The sequence below is a fragment of the Lycorma delicatula genome, chromosome 5, assembly GCF_047948215.1.
Source record: "Lycorma delicatula isolate Av1 chromosome 5, ASM4794821v1, whole genome shotgun sequence".
Taxonomy (NCBI): domain Eukaryota; kingdom Metazoa; phylum Arthropoda; class Insecta; order Hemiptera; family Fulgoridae; genus Lycorma; species Lycorma delicatula.
In genome coordinates this window covers 118,892,941-118,914,056 of record NC_134459.1, presented here as the reverse complement: position 1 = coordinate 118,914,056, position 21,116 = coordinate 118,892,941, and the positions used below count along the sequence as shown (strand labels likewise).

The window sequence follows — 21,116 nt, the reverse complement described above, 5'->3', positions numbered from 1 at the left end:
ATGCATTGAATTACGATGCACTGTTTTAGCCTTAATCATTGTAACATATTTATTATCGTTCACTATCATAATGAACACTGCCTTGTGATCTGGTGTAACTTTTGGATATTATTTTTCAACTGGAAACTTGCAACTGTTTGCATTGCCATTTTAATGTATTGGTACATATCGGGTGTGCACACCTGTTCTTTGTTGTTATTCATTAATTTAGTCATCATTCACTGAAACTTACAGATAAATCTCTATTCATAGAATATAACACAAGATCAAAGTTTTAGACTCTTAGAAAATGATTATTGTTCAACCTGTATAAAATGTTTATAGTTTCTTAGCTTAAAGAAGTTAATAATTAAGCAGAAAGGTAAGCTGTAGCCACTGGGTTACATTTTTTAAATGTTTGTGTATATCAGTGCCTGATAGTAATATCATTTTCTATTTTAACTTTAAATGTAGTATCTGAGGTAGGTAGAAAAGACAATAAACAAGTTTTTATTTTGAATTATTTTTAATGTTCGTCAAATCACAGACTTACAGACACAGCCCTTTTACAACAGAAACAATATTTTTAATTAAATAAAATTGTAAAAAAATTAAAATAATATAATAGAGTATAAAAGAAAACATTTATATTATGATTAGTGTTTAATTTTAACTCATTCTGATATAATTTTGCTATATTTATTTACAGGAGTATTGAATACATTTCTGAAAATAGTTAAACATGTATATAAAAATTCAAGTTTTTCATAAAATAAATTTTTTATTTTGCTGAGAATAGTAAAATAAAAAATATATTCAATTTAAATATGGAGAAAGGGTATTTATTTACATATCTGTAGTGTATTGTAAAAAAATAAAATATATAAAATAAAGTACTTAATATAAAGAAAAAATGGAATGATTACATGAAATTAAATATGTGTATTCTAAATAATGGAAAGACCTTTCCACAAATTAAAACATTAATAATGAAAAAACCATTTAAAATAATTTAAAAACTACAACACACTACTAATATTTAATTAATGTAATTAAATTACAGAAAAATAATTTATTTTTTTATGGACTAGAAAATAGAATCTTATTCAGATACTTTCTGCTTCTAAATATTCCATTTGTAATTAAAATATTATCCTTTGGTATTGATCACAAATTTAAAAAAAAAAACATTACATCTATATCACAGAACCTTCAGTTTGAATTTATAACAGTCTTGTTCATTTTTATAAAACATTAAAAAAATTAAAACTAAAATAAATAAAACATTAAAGTTAATAATACTGTTATTTTTTATGAATCTTTTTTATTCTGGAAATTTAATAAACTGGCAAGTCATCTTTATAAATGCATTGAAGAGTAGCACATTTCCGTGTAATAAAGGAACACCCGCTGCAGAAACCACAGTTGGAGCAAAAGAGTCCTTTGCTGCATTTTCCCTTCTTTCTTCCACATTGTTGATCTGGTCCCTGTATAAACAAAATTAATTACATCAACTTCAACATGTAATATTTAAACAGTGTAGTGCTAATAATAAAATGGCAAACTAGTTTGTTAGGTCATATATTAGACATGTAGATTAAGTTAATCTGGTAACAGAGGAATGTACACAAGGTAAAAATTGTAAGCAAAGATAGATTGGGATATATCAAACAGAGTACATCAGACATTAAATTTTATAATTATGTTGCAGTTAAAAGATTAACACAAAACAGAAAGGTATGAAGAATATCATTGTATGAGTCAAATAATACATTGCATAGTTTTTATAGTCTTAACATTTTCTTATTCCTATTATTCTTTTTAGTTATCTTTAAAATAAGGAAATTGTCCAAGTGCCAGGTTGTTTTATAAAACCATTTTTACTGAACACAGTAGAAATGATTTTAATGTTACACTAATCTATACAATACTACATTAGCATCAGTAGCAACAATAAATATAAAGAAAACCACATTAAATATTATAGGAGTATCATAAACAATGTTTTATATATATATATATATATATATATATATATATAATTAATTTATAAGCTTAAACATCTGTTCAGTGGAATTGGTATGTTGATGTGGTACAGTATGTTTGGAAAAAGCAGTAGGAAATCATATTGGATTATGATTGCTAATTACTTCAAATAAACTAAAAGACACAGCCAACCAATTACAATAGAATATTTACATCATTTCTAAATATGAGGAATTATTTTAATTTCCAAGCAGAATAAGAATTTAATTACACTGATGTTGAATTAAAGTTTCTATAAATAAAATAATATATATTTCATCAATAATGACTTAATTATTAAGTAAAACATTTTTTAACAAAAATTTTCAAATATTTTGATAAAATATGAACATTGTTTTTTCTTCAATTGAAATGAAGATGATTATGCATTAATATCACTCCAGTTGATTTTACAATATAGCTTATAAACAAAGAATAATAGTTTCTGGCAAGACAATAGAAACAACCTGATTGAAATATTATTAAACAGATAGACTGAACATGTTAGCAAAAATTATTTTATCTGTCTGCAGAAAAACACAAAAATTTTAATAATCTAATAATATATAGCCCACTAGTAGCACTGCTGTAGATTGGTTGCCCATATTTTTTCAAACTTTTGATGATCCATCTCATTTAAATGAATACCATTAAGTATATAGCAAATTAGATAAGCCAAGATTCCATTTTTTCAAAGTTTAAGTATTAAAGACTTGTGAAAAAATCAAAATTATTAAGGAAAAAAGTAAAACAGTTTTTGTTATAAATTATGGTTTAAATGATTATTGATTTTGCAAAATTAAAAAAAATTTTGTAAATTAGGTATAAAAATCTTTTCACTTCTTTGAATGACAGTAGGTAAACACAAATTCTTAGAAAACTTATAAGCATAAGTTTGAATTATCACCAAGACCAAATCAACTTGCAAATTGTGCAAGATATATTAATTTTGAAGTAATTGTCATTTACATATGGCACATGCCAGGTTAATGCATAGACCCTAATCTCAGGTAGTGATGTTTGTTGGATAAATGCCGAGTAATGATATATCCCAAACTCCTTGATTTAGTTGGAGATATAAACTAGCCCATAGAATTAATAATATTTTAATTAAACAAGTATAATTTTATTCAGTTGTAATTGTTTTTATATTTGTTTATTACTGTTTTTTTTTAATGAGTTATAACTCAATGATTGATTTCTGTTTATTTTATTTTCTGCTGTTCAAGGGGTCCCTTAATAATTCATATTCCTTTTTCCCTTAATATTCACTTTGTTTATTGCTTTTCTAAAAAAATTATGTAAATTTTGTAAATAGTTTATTTACAGTGTGGTATTTTGATGGATGTGAATTAAAACAAAGTAACCAAAAATTTTCATTTAAGATAAATTAGTCATTTAGGAATGAAATCTGAATAGAAGAGTGTCTGTGCAACATACATAAAATTTGTAGATATCTATTCACAATCAAGCATGTTTAGATGTTATTGAAACAAACTTGTTTTCTCTCTGCTAAAATAATGTTTAAAAAACAGTGAATGTTGACTTTTTTTAGGGATTAATAAAATTGATAGAGATAACCATTTAGTCAATTAGTCTTCTGGAAGTTAATAAGTCTACTGTTATTGTATGTAAATTGTAATGTTTTTTTAATAAGTAAAAATTATTTTCTGAAAAATTACTGATCACTGTTATAGTAATTGTCATAGTAGGTTGTATAAGGTTACATGGTTTTTATTCCCAGTTTGTATAGAAATTTTCACAGATAACACCCTTCATACTTGGTATAAGCAATAGAGTCTACACAATAAAAAATATTGTACTCTTAAAAATAAAAAAATTGTATTAGCTAACATTAAATCTCAATTGCATGTCAGAAAAATAGAATAGCTTAGAAGAGAATATTTCAAATTGATAATTTACCATCAAGCATATCTTCCTTCCACATTCATCACGATCTTCTTCATATGCACATACAAGATTTTCATTGCAGTCTTCTGAGCCTTGACAGGGACAACGTGTCCCTACTTCATTCCTAAAATCACAAGATACTATTAACCAATGATATTATAATTTAGACATTTTTGAAATGCTAATGTAAGAATTAATTATTGGCTTTATTAAAAATACCATATTTATTTATGGATAAGCTATTGTTCATCATAAAATAATGGAATTTGAATTTTTTTACATACATGAGCCATTTTTATTTTAAAACCTACTTTCACTTATAATACACTAAATTATATCTTATAATTGTTTCTTTTACTGATTTTTTTTTAATGATTAATTCGCTACATGAGCACAAAGCTTGTCCTGTGGAAGTATGAAATGAACGTTTTGTAACATAAAAAATACCATGCCCAATTGAGATTCAAACCTGGGACCTCTGGTTGAAAGGTTAAGAGCCACCACTTTGTGATGGATATCAGCTATTACCTTAATTCTATACAAAGTTATATTTAATGTTCTATAATTATAATTTTATTTTGCCATAAGTAATTAGTGTATTATTCACACATGAATATAATTTAAAATTTTTTATAAATATTAATTGATGCCAATTAATTTTTTCTGTTCAAATGAGGTAAATTAATACATTTAGCTGACCCATCAGTACATTAATCTATAATTTGCATGTTAATTGTCAAGGCATATCCTACTTTAACACGTATAGTATGAAGCATGGGTTTTTATATTATAGTTCAAATCTGACAAAAATTTTCAATAGTATAGATTCTAATAAAAACAAAAAGCACACAGTTTTTTCAATTCAATCATATTATATATTTATATAAATAAAAATGTAAATGTTCATTGTTCAAAATCTTAAATCTCCGTAAGTTCTTCACAGATTGCTTTGAAATTTTGACACAACATTGCACTCGAATTTGCACGTGTTTTTATATACCTACTATTATATAGATGTCACATCTGTGACAGGTGAAAACATGCTTTTCTTGAAAAACAGCACTCTGTTGGACATAAAAGCAACACGCGCTATACTACATATTTTACGATTCCATTTCAATGTTTCTGATATGTGTGCCCACTAGAGACTAAAAAACTATTGGACCAATTTATACGTGGGGTAAAAAGGGAAAAATGCATGGGGAAAAATCGGAAAAGGGAAAATTGAAAAAGATAGAAGGGGAAATGGAAAGGGAAAAGGAGAAAAAAGAAAAGGGGGAAATGGGAAATATGGTAAAAATGAAAATGGGGAAAAGAAAAAGGTTAAATTTTGTGAAGTTCTACAATGTTCATTTTGTTAATGTTTTATCAACTTTCAATTGTGTTCATTTAATATTTATATACTTAAATCTAGCAATAGTGAAGCATTGGGTCTGCTAGTATTAAATAAAATTACCTACTATCAAAAAAATTTTTGAGATAATTGTAGACATGATAAGATTTTAAAATCAAAAAAATGATTTATTTTTAGTATAAAAAAATCACTAGTATTGAAATAAAATAAGTATAAAAATAATCTAGTTTCATAAAATTGTAGTGTATAAATGGGGAAAAAACATAAAAGGCTAAGGAAAAGGCGGCTTTTTAAAGAATTTTAGACAGGGGATATGATGTAAAAGGGTCAAGGGATAAAATGAAGGGCCAGTCAGTGATGCATTTCCTTACTCAATATGCTGGATAAAGAGAAGAAAAATAAATTTTAAGATCAAGTATAAAGTTGTTATGAGCAATTTATATTGTATTGAACTGAGAATATTGCTCCTAAAGATTAGATAGTATAAACGCAGTAGACACCTGGGATGTTTGAAGAAGTATTGGCATTGCTAATAATACAGTGGAGAGAACAGTGTACTGCTAGAGGATTTCACAAGTAGCAAGAAGCCAGTGTCTGCTCCAGCAATTTAAACCCACCCTGTACATCAACTGAATTTTCTAAACATTGAAGAGCAATAAAAAATTTATTTGTATCAGATTATGAGATTAATTTATAAAAACTCTTAAGTATTTATTGAAAATTACTACATTTAATATCAGTTAAGAAGTATGGTTTTATTTATTTTTTACTAGCATCAACTCCTGTGATCATAAATAGCAATAAATTGAAACAACATTCAGGACAAATGCAGACAGTATTATTTAATTTTATTAATTTATAGTAAGGAAGAAGTTTATTAAGAATGACTTTTGCCATTCACATTTTGTTCTTACATTTCATCTTCAATTTCTTTGAATGCTAAACTTTAAAATATTTCAGGTAATTTTTAATTATCAGGTTGTAAGAAATGTAGTTTCACATTAATGATATTCTTAATTAATTTTTTTCCTAAGCCAAACTAATCGATAGAAACATTTTATTCATAAATTTAATTAAATATTAGTATTTTTAATGATACTTACGAACTGGGATATGCAGCAATCAGGAGAATAGTTGTAGCAAGTGTAAATATAAAAATTGATAACTGCATCTGAAACAAATTAAAAAAAAAAAAAAATCTGTTAATTTTTAATGTATAAAAAAGAGTTTATCGTTTATTTTCTTACTGTCAGAATTTTTTGAACAGCTGTAGATGTAGTGTATTCACCTCATGAAAATAAAATGATATTTAATTGACAAATAAGTTTGTTTATTTCATAACTGTATAAGAATGAATTTATTTTGAAGTTTTCTCAAGTCATTAGAATTCTACAAGGAATATTAAATCCAAGTTCATTCATTTTTTAAGATGATGAGTAGTATGATTAATAAAAATTCTTTAATTTGTTTGTTAAAATGTGAGAAAATTTAAAAAATGTCATTTTAATTGCAACATTAATGTGATTGGTGTTAGAACTATTTGTAAAGCTATTATTCAATATGGTTTTATTTAAATGCCTTTTCAAGAAAGATCCCTGAGAAGAACTTAGTGTAGATATCGCATGTGAGGCTAAATACCTTTTGCATACTGAAATGCTTGCCATGCTGATGTACTCGTATAATATGCCAAGCTTGTACATATTCTGCTAAACAAAACCAACAATACACTATTTCGCTCTTCACTTTCCCTAATAAGCCTGACATGGAATCATTTTTTGAATGACGTGTCAGGTCATCTACAAAATTATTTTGTAATAACACCTAATATACACTCATTAATATTTATTTAATACCAGAGCATTTAAATATGAGTAAAAACATTAAAAGATATATTAAAAATGTTGAATTATGTCCCTAAAACTAAATTATTATAGAAAAAATATTGAACTGTTTAAAATTGAATAATTAAAAAAGAAATATAAATGTAATTTTAAAAAAAAGTTAATTTTATAAAAAAAATAATTTATTTACCTTTTGTGACATCATTTTATTTAATTGAAATGTTTGCAAATCTTATAAATCTTTAAGAAAGATGAAGATTTTATAAAAAAAAATTAATAAAAATCTTTAATTTTGGTTTAAACTTATACTGGGTGAATACACACCCATAATTCTACTGTATTACTATAATATTTTCCTTTCTTCATTATTAATATTCTGTTCAACAGATTACACTGTAAATAATTACAGCAATTATTATTTTTACTGTATGTGTTAAACATGTTGTATTCTGAGCCTAAAGAACAGCTGATTTCAGGTTAACACAAATGTTCAAATACACTGGCAGTATAGAACCATATTATTCATATGATATGTCATGCTGGTTTATGTAACATAGAGTTTCTTTAAGAATATAGTACTATTTATGTACTATAATGCTATCTTTTAGTTAAAGTTTGTTCACACGTCATAGTAAAAATGATATTAGTACTAAGTCCAATGTGATTTATTCACTTTTGTTTTTTTTAATTTTTGTAAATTATATTTTTCATTCGTTCGTTTTATATCGTTTAATGTGATTTTGGTTTTGTTACTTTTTTGTTTTATCATCCTTAGCCATCATCCAGTTATTATTGGGTTAGACTGCATATTGTGGATCTTCATTTAAAATCCTAATTTTCCTAAAAATAATTAAAAAACCATATTAGTTATTGTAACAACTGTAAATAGGTGTATGTAACCAGAATTGAGTTACAAGCTGCTGCTGTTTACACCACAGCTACTGTAAAAAATAATAAAAAAATACCTTCCTTGGTAAATAAATGGTTCCATCTAAAATCAGGTAATATTTTGCCCTTCACTTAAAATCACAAGAATCAATTGTATAATAAACATCATTTATTATTTTCAGAGAAAGAAAATCCAGTTTCTTATATATTAAGTCATTTTACAAGTTTGAATCATAAGAAAAATTGTATAAAACAACAAATTAAAGCACTATTTGTTTTGTGAAAAAATGTATTGTTCATAACAATGTCTTAATTCGCTAAGGGAGGAAGGCACTAATAATACAGCTATTTAAAATTATTTCTATTAAATTCAGTAAAATAGAATTTGATTAAAATCTTTTAAATGTTTCCCCATTCCACCAGTAAATGACGATGCTAAATTTTATACTTATCCTGATTTAAAGTAACATAATAAACAGAATAATTCCTTCTCCAGTTATACATAAGTAATGAATTTTGGAAATGTTTGGTTGGTTTTAGCTCCTAAATAGTTGGATTTTAGAATAAAAACCAGAACCTAAAAAAGAATTGTATGGTACATGAAGACACAAAAATAACTTAGTCAGGGTTTATTATTAGAAAAAATAAGTTGCAAAATATATTTTATTAGCGTATAAAAATAGGTAACGTTCAACATTCATTTCTCTTTAATGTTATAATTTAAAAGATGACCATTTTATAAACTAAAGAAATATGTAAATCTTTATGAGAACAGCAGCAGTGAACGCCTAAGAAGTATAAATGCTGTAATAAAATTTTTAAAACAGTAATTTAATATTATTAATGTTTAAGTAATGTTAGGCAATAGATGTAATCCTAACAAGTTCTCTGAATTCAGGTCGAATGACAGTGTTTTGTATAAAAGCAGACTAAGCCAAACAAAAACAGCACAGTTCTGACCACAGACAGACCTATTTCTAGTCAGGGATCAACGCATGAGGGCGATGACATTCAAAAGTGTATAGGCTCACACACAAAGAAACAGATTGAGACACGTATATTTATATTTTAACGGATAACCTATATTTAACATACGTCTAAATTTTTATTTCCTGCGACGTAATTATCTCATACGTTTTTAATCCGTAGGAACTGGAAATAATAATGATTTTAAGGTTCATTAAAAACAATATTTCGACCCTAATTCTATTAACGTCTCGATAAAAGTTTCTCATACACATTCAACTGACTTCGTATAAATTAATTATTGAAAAAATTTATATTTTTTAATCGTACATACATTTTTTGTTTGACACTTAATAAGGTGTCAAACGAAAGATAAATAAAAGTCTGTTTATTAAGATAAATACACCTCAGCAACAGTTATTTGCAATCTGTAGGCTTCCAGAACCGAAGTATCGCATATAAAACTATGTTCATTTTTCTGCATCATTAGACCTAATAATTGAATGCTGTTTTAGCAAAATTATTAAATAGTACAATATGTTTTCTAGCAAAATAATTTTGAATACCGGATAACATAAAAAATGTTTGATTTTATGAAGCTGTTTTTATTATTATTTACTAATAAGAAAAACTATTCTTTGTATGAGCTTTCGAATTTTTTTTTTGTTATTTGGATATGTAATTATTTAGTAATCTGGATTATTTAATTTGGATTTTTAATTTTTATTTGGATACTTTTGTAATCATACCTTGTAAAATCTTCTTAGATACTTAAAAATAAATTATAACCTATCTACTCGCCTAGTATATTTATTCATCTAACATTGCTAAGACTATTTATTATTTAACATTAGCATTAATAAATTCTAAATGAACTTTTAAGACTAATAGATGCCTGTAATATGCCTTAACTTTAATTAGCATTTTATGTACTGAAAAATTAAAAGAACTTTTTTTGTTATGAAAAATTTATATTTGTTTTAACATCAAATGTAAGTTTCCCGTTTATACTCTTATATTAGAGCAAGCACAAATTCGAGCTTTGATTGTTGTTTTAAACTATAATAAATTATTCATTAAAATAAAAACAAATAATAATCAAGCCAAGCTTTCATTTCTACAGAGTGGCTCCATGATAATGGAAAGGGACGTGTTCAGTAAAATTTTGATCTGTCAGTGTTGAGTTAAAATGATACACACAAGCAAGTATATTCGAATGAAGAATTGTTACTAGCGTTTGATACACGAACATACAGACGCCGATAAAAGTACGAGAGAGATTGTTAAGCGTTTTGATGAGGAAACTACGCCAATAGTAACTCCTAAAGTGGAGAAAAAACCTTTTTTACTGGATCTTTCCTCCAGTCGATTGAATAGGTTTAATATTGTTGAGGATTCCGTTTCTATCTCCTCTTAAGTCAATCGGGTAAAACAACTTTAGAACTAAACATTTTCGTTCAGAAAATAACGAATAATGAATCTTAATTTAAATCCTTTAAGCTTGCTCGTGTTCACGAGCTTTCTAACCTCAACATGATTTCAACGGAAACTTTTGGAAAACTCTTCTAAGTCGTTTTCCCAATGTTAAATTGTATATTCCGATTTACATATATATATATTTATGCTTCTATAAATTACAGATTTGTAGTTGCATCCTTTTTTAAATCTATAGATACCGTTTCTAGATTATATTATGTAGGTTTTTAGATTTCTGAGTAGATTAGATTTTAAAAGATTATTGGATTTAATCTATTATTAAAGATTCATTCAATTTTACCAGTGAAATTCATTCGATATTACCTTAGCCATTAGTTATGTTGGCTTTTGTACCATCTCCAGAATAAGAGCCTTAATAAAAAGGTGCTGCATCACCACTTATTAAAAGGTTTATAAGGTAGCGATTGATACAATCCACCGTATTAAATTCAAGAAAAACTGAAAGAAAGGGCAGTATATAAAATAAATTTTATTAATATCCAACTCAAAAAAATGAGAAATATGGAGATATTGAGTGGTCAAACATCTTTCAAACCTTAGAATTCATGAATAAAATTTTTTTTAATTGAATAATAATTTAAACAAATAAAATTGTACTGTTCTGCCTTTTGGCCAGTAATAAAGTGACTTAATTATTTTGTATCCCTCAGTTAGTTCACTCCTATTATATTTTTTGAAGATTGATCCATCACAAAAGTTTAATTACCTGGGAGCAGAAATTGCAAAGAAATTTATATTGTGACTAGAAAATGATGCTTCGCTTTTAATGTTATAGAGGGTTCCATAAATTACCAATTTTAATTAGTTATATTAAAGAAATAAAAAGTAGTCAAAAACCTTATAATTTTTTATTGACATATTTTTTTCAACAAGAAAACACTAGTACACAATTAATTACGTTTTCTTTAGACAATAAAATAATTATTTATAAATTATCCCATTAAAACAACTTTAGTAAATTTAAAAAAAACTTCGAAACTATAAGGATTTCTATAAAAAAAAATTTAGTTTAGTTTTAATGACCATAAAAAATAAATATTTTAACTTTTTGAGGGTATCACAAATATTAAACCTGCATAATTTTCAAGTTTATTCCAAATTATTTAAATTACTTGTATTTCCTACGAAGTATGAAGTAAAAGTTACTAGAATGTAATAATACTGAAAACAAAATCTAAATAAAAATATTATAATTTTGAAATTTTAAATATTTCTTAAACAGTTAGATACAGAAAACAATTGCAAAAATAATGTGTTATGTTAAAAGTTCTATAAGGACATTTTAGTTAAGACACGTGAATTTATTGTGTACATAGAAAGATTTATGTTACTGCTCCTACAATTTCGTAATATTGTACTTTTGCCAAAGTAATACAGACCAGTGTATTATTTTGGCACGAAATGTATATTGTATTAACAGAGAAATCATGTGATATTTTTCTACAAGCAACAAGTAATTCATAGTATTATTTTTTTATGTAACTGTAGCAACTAGAAATTGCATCAGTGCCCTTTAGAATTTTTTTTCTTGAGTGGGCATTAAAAAGTAATATAATTAAGAAAAAAGATTCATAATTAAATAAAGATTAATGATTAAAGTTCTTTTTCTTTTTTACTTGCATCAGCTTATTATGACTAGAATTACCTTAAAGGGAATAGAAAATGTATACCTAGGCAAAGGTTCCCCGCATTTTTTTCTGTTAGAAAGTGTTTATTTTTAAGGAAAGTTGAATCGTTCCAATTCACACAACAGAAGAATAGCTTCTACTGAGATTCTAGATGTACTCCAGAAAAAGTTGTTTTTCAATTTTTATTATATCAAGGAATTATATATGCCTGACTTTTTATGTGTTATCGTTAATCAACTTTTTTTCTCGTAAAACTGATCAAATTATAATTTCATATTCAATACTTAAATCGGAAGTTTCCAAATCTTACAGTTTCTTCTCCTTCCTGTATAATATCAATTCCCTTTTAATATTTTGTACATCTAGGGAAATCTTGTACACATAATGGTTGCCTTTTGAGAACTATAAATGTTACATGTTCAAATGTTAAAATAATAAAGAGAAACCGAATTTAGCGTTGTTTAACTTCGGTGATCTGGAGGAAATATTTGATTTAAGGATGTTTCAGCCATTGATATTTTATTTTTACACCGTACCCTTCAATTTTTAGGTAGCTTATTCCTGGAACAATCAGGGAAATACGGAGTGCAGATCGCATTAAATTTTATGACTATGGAACTTTCGACTTTCCTATGATTAGAAATAAAAATTAGGATACAATATGAGATAGAAATGTTACACCACTTTACGGTTATAATGTAAAGGGTGTTTTAATTTCAGTAGTAATTCAAGTAAACATGATTCATTACGTAAAAAATGTTCAATGACGCATGCATAACTTATAGTGGATACTCTTTAAGTCATCCTCACGTGCTGCTTACGAACAGTGTATTTTTCTCCGATGAGCAATTCCGTCAAACTATTCCATAATCGTGCAATTAATTATCTGATTCTACTTATGTGATTTTTGTTAACCTTTTCCGCAACAAAAACGGGTTTTCTTCCTTCAAAATTAGTATTTCCTAATATAATTTTATTTGTAAACAAAATTATTGATATAATTAAATATTCATTTAAGATGAATTTATCGGTACACAAATCATTTTTACGCCATTTTAAAAATATAAAATTAGAAATTGTTTATACTATATTTAATTACTCTTTTAAGATTACAAATAAATAGAATCATCCTACGGTTTACTTTGAAACTGTCTGAATAAAACATAAGTACATCTCAAAATAAGACATAAATAAAGTATTATTAAATAACATAGTTATTTTACAAATGTTGGATTATATTAATCATTGTACTCCTAAAACTTTTCACAAAATTAATTTCAGTGTACCTGAATATATTTAAGGACTTTAATTAATATATAATATATTAAGGAAATATATTAAGGACTTTATCTTTAATATCTTTAAATTTTCTGCTAAATATAGCTATTATAAATTATAATAGTTATTATTATGTAAGACTCAGAATTAAAATTAAATTCTGTATTTTAGTGTTATAATATAGCTGATATAATTTACAATGACTGATCATGACCATTTACAAAATGTCGACAATTGCAGTAGTTGACAAATGTTTTCAGTATAAAATTAACACTATCTCCAGAAGTCTTACAAAGTCATGTTGTTAAATTTTCTCTTTTTATGTCATCCAACATTTAATTAAAATTATTATGATTGTAATTAAATAAATTAAAAATATTCGATTAATTAAAAGTTTAAAAAAGATTGAACTATTACAGTAATAAAAAAATTATTATATAATTATATTATGTACATTAATTATGCAATATGTTATAATTATATAACATTTTTAGAAAGGGGACAGCTGAGGAAATATTCGTCAGAAAAGGGGGCACCAGATGGGAAAGGTTTGGGAATTACTGATGTAAATTATAGTAGAATTTGAGTTAAATAAATGCAATAATTTATATTTATTTATTAATATCTTATTACACGTTTTTAAGACTAATAATATAATAGAACCCAAAATCAAGAATAAAGTAGTTCATTTCAATAAATTATACTCGTATATTAGTTTTTATTAAAGGGTTGATTATAAGGATTTACAGAAATAATTTTTCATAATGAGTAATTAATAAATTATTATACATATTGCCAGCAATAAATGCATTAAAATTATTATAAAAGTTAAGAATACTATAAAATATTAATAAATGTATTAGTTGAATTCAGTAATTAGCTAAATAGATTTTCTGATTTTTTATTTTAATTTAAAAAAAGTTATACTCTCATCATCCTAATATAGAGCCTACAATAATCCACTGCCATGGTAAATTGGAAAAAAATTATACTCGATGTATTGAATAAAATATGGTGTCATTATAACAGAAAATAGTTACATTGTATTTTTGGTTTTAATTAACATTGTGCATAAATTTTTCATAAATCTTAGAAACTAACGTTCACTTTTAGAAAATTAAAGTATAACAGAATGTTTATTTATTTATCTTTTCGTGAAAATATTTCTTAAAAAAAGGTCATATAATTTTTATAATAGATTTTCACTAAATTTTTCGCTAAAGAAATATTTTTCTTTATTTAATTTTTGCTTAGATATAAACGGTTTAAATTTTTTGTTTGTTAAAAGATACACCTACTTTTTTCAGAATTATACTTAATGTGAATGAATCAACAAGCAAAGCAAAATAAGTAAATAAAATAAGTTTGTAAATAAGTCGGTGGTGACGATAATTGTGTTGACCGGTAGTCAAAAGAAAGGTAAAAGAGAAGAAATTGGCATTCAAAAAACTGGTGAGTTGGCCGGAAGTGATGTGGCGTATTTACGTCATAATGGCGGGAAAGGAAGTTTGCATCGAACTGGTACATAAGTGCTAAGTAAAAGAGTTCCACGACTTACCGAAGTTATTTTAGGAATATTAAAAACAAACTACGTTAGAAGTGCTGTTTATCATCAAGTAACTTCTCAAAACATTCAGTTGAGTTCTGTAACCTGTCGGAGTACTGCATATTTTATCTATCTAATAAACTTTTAGATAATTATTTTTTTATTTGAAAAAGAAAATATTAACTGAAATACAATCATAGTTAATTAATATCGGATCAATGAAAGGTAAAATATTTAATACTTAATTTTTATAATGATGAAATAATTTTTTCCCTAAGATTACTGTTTATTCTAGTTTACGCTTGATTTTTTTTGAAAACATTTTTAAAGTTATTTATGTCGTTTTACAAAATAAATAAATAATAAACTTAGTTAACTCTGGATTTATAAATTTAAAGCGTGTATCTTATACCAATTACCATATAATATTTTAATTTTTTTTAGTTTATACCATGTTAAGATTAAAAGATTTTTAAGAAATTTTTTATGGTTACATACCAAAATAAATGTAATTTTTTTTTTTTTTTTTGATTCGATCCTACTTTACTAATATAAATATTTTTGATTTTGTTAATATGACAAAAAACTTTTAACGGAATTGCTTCAGTTATATGCTAAATAAATTAAATTTTACAGTTAGATGAATATTTATATCCACATTAATTATTATTGTTAAATAATGGTTTAATTAATTAAATTATTTTCAGAGAAAAAGGATAAATTTAAAAATATTTTTTTCAATTTAAAAGTCCTTTATCTTGATCTCAGTTGTCATTGATAGTAGGCCTACGTTTAAGCTTGTTACTAGTTTTGATAAAAAGGTAGTTCATATTTTACCTGTTTCAGTAGAGGTTAATTCACCTTAATCAAAAGGTTATTTTCTTTAAGAGTTACGACAACGGGGTCGTGGACCAGTGTACATAATCAGTCAATTATGAGTCATTAATGAGGTTGTTATCGTTGATCTACAATTATAAAAATACGAATGCCACCCAGTTAATAAAAAAGGACAATACCATGTGGAAAATACAATAATATCTTTAGTAAAATCAATACTGTTTAAACAATTAATTCTACGTAATCAAAACAATTATTCCTGATTCTATTTAAATTATATCTTTTCAACGGCAAAAAAAGATGATAGTGGGTAGTGATCTTTCATTTATCAATGAAATTTTGCAAAAGTTTTTTATCTAATAACTTTTGTAATGTAATATTTTTATCTGGTCATATTACTTTATATTAAACAGTATACTTTACCAAGTATAGGATAATAGAGTTGTTTAGGAGAATTACTTTTAAATAAATATAAGCTATGATTGTTAACAGTGAATGCAGTTGTGCAAAAAAGTTACAAATATTTTTTAAACATACTTTTTTAATATTTTCTAGAATTTTACTGTATACCAACGTATTAATACAAATAAAAATAATTTTATTTATGTTGTTCTATTCATAACAAATTTCTGTAAACATTTTTATAGAAACGAAATTGCATAAACAATTTGAGAGTTATTCTCGTCTCTGACGTGTATCCACGTCAGCTATGTAATCTGCTCACTCTGAAAATTAGGTAGATATCATAAGAAAGCTACCTATTGTGATGGGTACCATGATTCGATCCGGAAAATTTTGACATATCTTCGCGTTTTACATCCTCCAGACCCCAAAACCACCATTAGTTCAAAACTATAAATTTGTATGTACTTACAAATGTATATATATATATTTCACTTTCTTGTGGACACGATAACTTCCTTAATTTTTTCGCCAATCACTTTCAAATTTATACATAAAATATAACGAAAAAATCTCGGTCGAGTTTGTTAATGGAAAAATTGGACCATGGGGGGGGGGGGCTTTTTCGAAAAAAACAAAATATCGATATAAATTTCGTATTAATTAAAATATAGAATTCGTCTAAAGTTCCTACTATTTTTTAAATAATAGCCTAAAAAGCTTCTAAGTAAAGTCTTTTGATATCACCAACCATTGGCCCAGGGGGTGGAAAAAATGGAGTTTTGAAGACAAAAAAAAAATCATATCTTCCTTAATAAGCACAGTATCGAATCGGTTTAAAGTGGTCGTTAGTCCTATAAAAATTACCTAAAACTTTTGCTTGAAACAATTTTTGATATGACCAACCGTTACGGCAAGGGATGACCAAAATGTTGCTGGAATTGTAAGATGGGGCTTGCTGTATGCTAAATATGTGAAATTTTTTTTCACATCCAAACATTGTCGTATTAAATAAATTTGAAGTTTTTCTTAACTTTAAGGTGGATATATTTTTTATTCCCTACTTAGTACCGGTGAAATCTACCTCTGCCTTCCGAGGTGCCGAAAGGGAATTTTTATATCGTACGTAGTATACATACGGCTTAAAAATTTGATTTTAACACTCTGTTTTCATTGATTCCATCCTCCCTAATTCACTCTTTTAAGGTTTGTTTTTAGTGGTTGAAAAAAATAAAAATATACTCGTATATATATTTGAATAACTAACTGTGAGTTGCTGCTCACTTGGCTAGCGAGAAAGTGTCTTAGGAATTACTAGATGAGTACAGTTTTGATGATTTTTATAACTGAAATTCAGGGCTGATAAAATTTTATGCTGTTTTAGAGGAGAAGATTAATCCGGGAACTGTTTAGTAGGGGGAAGTATTGTTATTCGAATGAAGCAAAAACAATAATAAATTTCTCTAGCAGTTTTAATAGAATTTCAAATTACATGTAGTAAATGAAAGAAGAAAGAAAAGTAAGACACACTTCACGTGATTTTTTATCATTTCACGCGTGATTTTTTTATCATACGTTCTTATAAATGTATGATTTAAAGGCTTTGTTTTCCATCTGAATCTCTTTTTGGGTGTGTGTTTTTTAAAATAGAAATTCATATCTCAAAAAAGAATTAATATATCTCATTTTTTAATAAAATTTGTTGTGTAAAACTAATATATGGAAATTTTCGTTTTAATTATTTAAATGATTTTCATGTTAATGTTTAAATCATTAATAATTTCAGGAACGCTTACGTTTTAAATGTTATTTTTTATTAGATAAAATCTTAACCATTTTATTGTGAACAAAATAATACGAACATATATATTTAAAAATGATTTAAAATAACCGATTTTAAGTAAATAGTTTACGGAATAATTATTCAAATTCAAAATTCTTTGAAACTTAAAAAAAACATTTTTATCTTAATTGATGAAAATCACCTTGTATCCAAAATTCAAAATTTGTTTATATACCAGAAATGCTTGAACAAATGTTGAATGAGTTGATTCAGAATGAAAAAAGAAAAAATGTTTTATTCATCTAACAAAACAATAACAGATGTTACGATTTTTAACATGAGGTTAAAAACAATAACAAAACCTCGTTATTTACATAAAAAGCGTATATCACATAATTTAAAAGTTTCTTTTATAAACATATATTTGTATTTTTTTTCAATTAATGTTAACATTAAAATGAAATAAACAACTTGTTTACTAGAAAAAAATGATCATATTACAAAAAGCTTACTGATTTAACTGACGGCAGTAATTCTTTTTTTTAGATATATAGAAATCAGTTCAACATTTTAATTACTCAAGTTCCAGGTAGATCAATCCCATCACATTCGTCTTTAATACTAATGATTTTTATACAGCAATAATATAGGCGCTCAAATTCATTAAAAGTAACTATTTATAGAAACAATACAGCTTTAATAATAATTGTTAATTATAATGTAAAAGTATAAGCAACTTAAGAATTTTAATTTTAATTTAGGTACTCTTTTTGCAGTATATCTAGTATAATGCTCTTTTTAACTTTAAAGTCAATCAGAACCTCCATTTTATGATTAGTTATAACTAAATTAATACAGCGGAAGAAAAAAGTCATCAAAATTAACAAAATGTAACCGTAAATTTTATAATTGTATTAGGTTAGTAAAATTATGTTACGATGAGATAGATGATCATCTATAGTTAATATGCCGTTATTAACTATATTGCTTAATTTAATTTAAAAAAACGGATTAAGAAACTAAGCAAAGCTATTATTTTATTAATAGAACTAGGTCAGTTTTTTTTATATTGAGTTCATTCATCTACCTTTCTTAGCTTCGTCATAACTAAATCACCTCTTTACGAGTTTCGGATACATTCCATTTTCAAAACTCTTTGTTCTTAGAACTCAATATAATGATCGTAGAAAAAAATGTATATATTTTAATAATAAAAAGTAGATCATTTTAAAAATATACACTGAAGTATTTTTAAAAATTAAAATAATTGTTAATTATGGAAATTTTGTTGTTATTATTATAATAATGATGTGATCAGTAATTAGCTTGTTTTATCTTATAATAGGAGATAGTAATTTAATTTTATAAGTTTATAAAATTTAATTAAAATAAATAAATTGTTTTTATTTAAATGTTATATTTAATCATCTACGATATTTTTCATTGAGAAATACATATTCATAGAATATTTCTGCAATGTATTAGGATGTATTATCTAATATGTAAAAATATTTATTTAAATATTATATATAATAAAATACAATAAATTGTATATTTATTTATTATTTTATTAATGTATTCAAAATATACAACAGTGTTCTTATGTCTTGTGTCTTATGTCTGTGTTCTTATAAACACAGTTCATAAATGAAGGAAAAAAGGCCAATAAAATCTTCTGTAATATGTACAAGAAAAAAGTTATATTAAAGAATATTTTAGTGAACTGATGAAAGAAATACGAAAATTACTGAGCTTAAAAAGATTAAAGATCAGGAAAACAAAAATATTTTTTGTCAATTAAATCTTAGATACTTCAAAAGTTAAAATGTCTTAAGACTAAGTTTAACTAATGCTATGAGGTTATTTTAATTATATAAGTATTGCACAGTTCTTGAAATGAAAAAAACTCATTTTTAAATAAAATTTATCAACAATTTAAAAAAATCATGTTTTTAAAGATGTACTTGGTTTTGCAATCTTTTATATTATTTGTGAAGATTTTATTTTAATTCACTTTTTCCTCGCGATAAATGTTAGGATCTTTTGAAATAACATTAAATTATACATTATATGTCATTTTTAAGTGAATATTTTCCATATTCTTTGCTTTATAATAATGTGAAAATCTTTATTCCTTTTTAAAGCTAAAGATTTTGCGGACATACTACTTTTAAATTTAGGCAAACATGGAATTACTATTAAATAAAGTAGAAAAAAAAGCTTGTTAACATATCTTGATTTCTGTCATGTTAAGAAAAATTCAATATTAAATTATTTTGTGACTGTCTTAGATGTAATCTCTTTCATAATAAGTAAATAGTCATTCTCAAGAATAAGAATCCCATATTACTCATTCAAGGGAAAGAGAGAAATGGAATGATTTTTTATTATCGACTTCACTGAAGCGAATTACTATTGAATATCAGCGAATTGTTATGCCAGTTGAAATGCAGATAATATTAATTTCTATAAGTATGGCATCTTTACACTGTGGCGTCCTCATATAGACCGACTACATAGTGAATATTATATTGTCCCACAAAAATGAAAATTTAATTGGTGATTTTATATACCAATTATATTAAGCGTGCAAATTAATTCGACCACAGCTTTACATGCATTCACAACTACAAAAAATTTTATGTATACGCCACATGACTTCCTTGTACGCCTATTAATTTACATACACACATTTTTTTTAAATGGAAAGTATATAAAATTTTATTAACAACAATAAGTTTTTAACAATATTTTTTTATTGTTATTATTGAATTATTATTTACTGTATTTTTTTTACAATCAGAGGTTAATAAGTATTAATAAATCAATATATTTAAATTAAAAAAAAAGTTAAAAAAAAGAAGATGAGGTCCGATTGGAACCGATGTACCCTTATAAGATCCAAATATTTTATTAATTAAAATTTCATTTGGCTATAACTCTGGAACGAATGAAAATAAGTACCACTCACGATATGTCGTTGAAAATCTCTCAATGAGGGCTTATTACTGTAGTTAAGAAAAAAATCCAAAATTCAATTTTTTTGATTTTTTGGACACTTTGGGTTCAGTCGATTGCAATCAAAAGAGGGGGCATAACTAGATGTTACAACAGTTCTAAATCCAAAATTTTAACATTCTACGGCTAATCGTTTTTGAGTTATGCGAAATATGTACATATA

At 25.4% G+C, this 21,116-nt stretch overlaps 2 protein-coding genes across 2 annotated transcripts in view; one reads left to right on the top strand and one right to left on the bottom strand.

The window, feature by feature from the left end:
* Positions 1-528: 528 nt before the first annotated feature.
* LOC142325334 (uncharacterized) overlaps positions 529-21,116 on the bottom strand; it is a 34,235-nt gene continuing 13,647 nt past the window's right edge. The window contains exons 2-4 of the mRNA XM_075366954.1: positions 6,373-6,440; positions 3,928-4,039; positions 529-1,466 (exon numbers count right to left, since the gene is read on the bottom strand). Of these exons, the coding sequence (XP_075223069.1) occupies positions 1,317-1,466; positions 3,928-4,039; positions 6,373-6,440 (330 nt within the window). The 3' untranslated portion in view covers positions 529-1,316. The remainder of the gene's footprint in view (positions 1,467-3,927; positions 4,040-6,372; positions 6,441-21,116) is intronic.
* The window catches only part of LOC142325332 (uncharacterized), a 36,074-nt gene continuing 29,873 nt past the window's right edge, over positions 14,916-21,116 (top strand). Inside the window, exon 1 of the mRNA XM_075366951.1 lies at positions 14,916-15,138. The gene's annotated coding sequence lies outside the window, so the exon portion shown is untranslated. The remainder of the gene's footprint in view (positions 15,139-21,116) is intronic.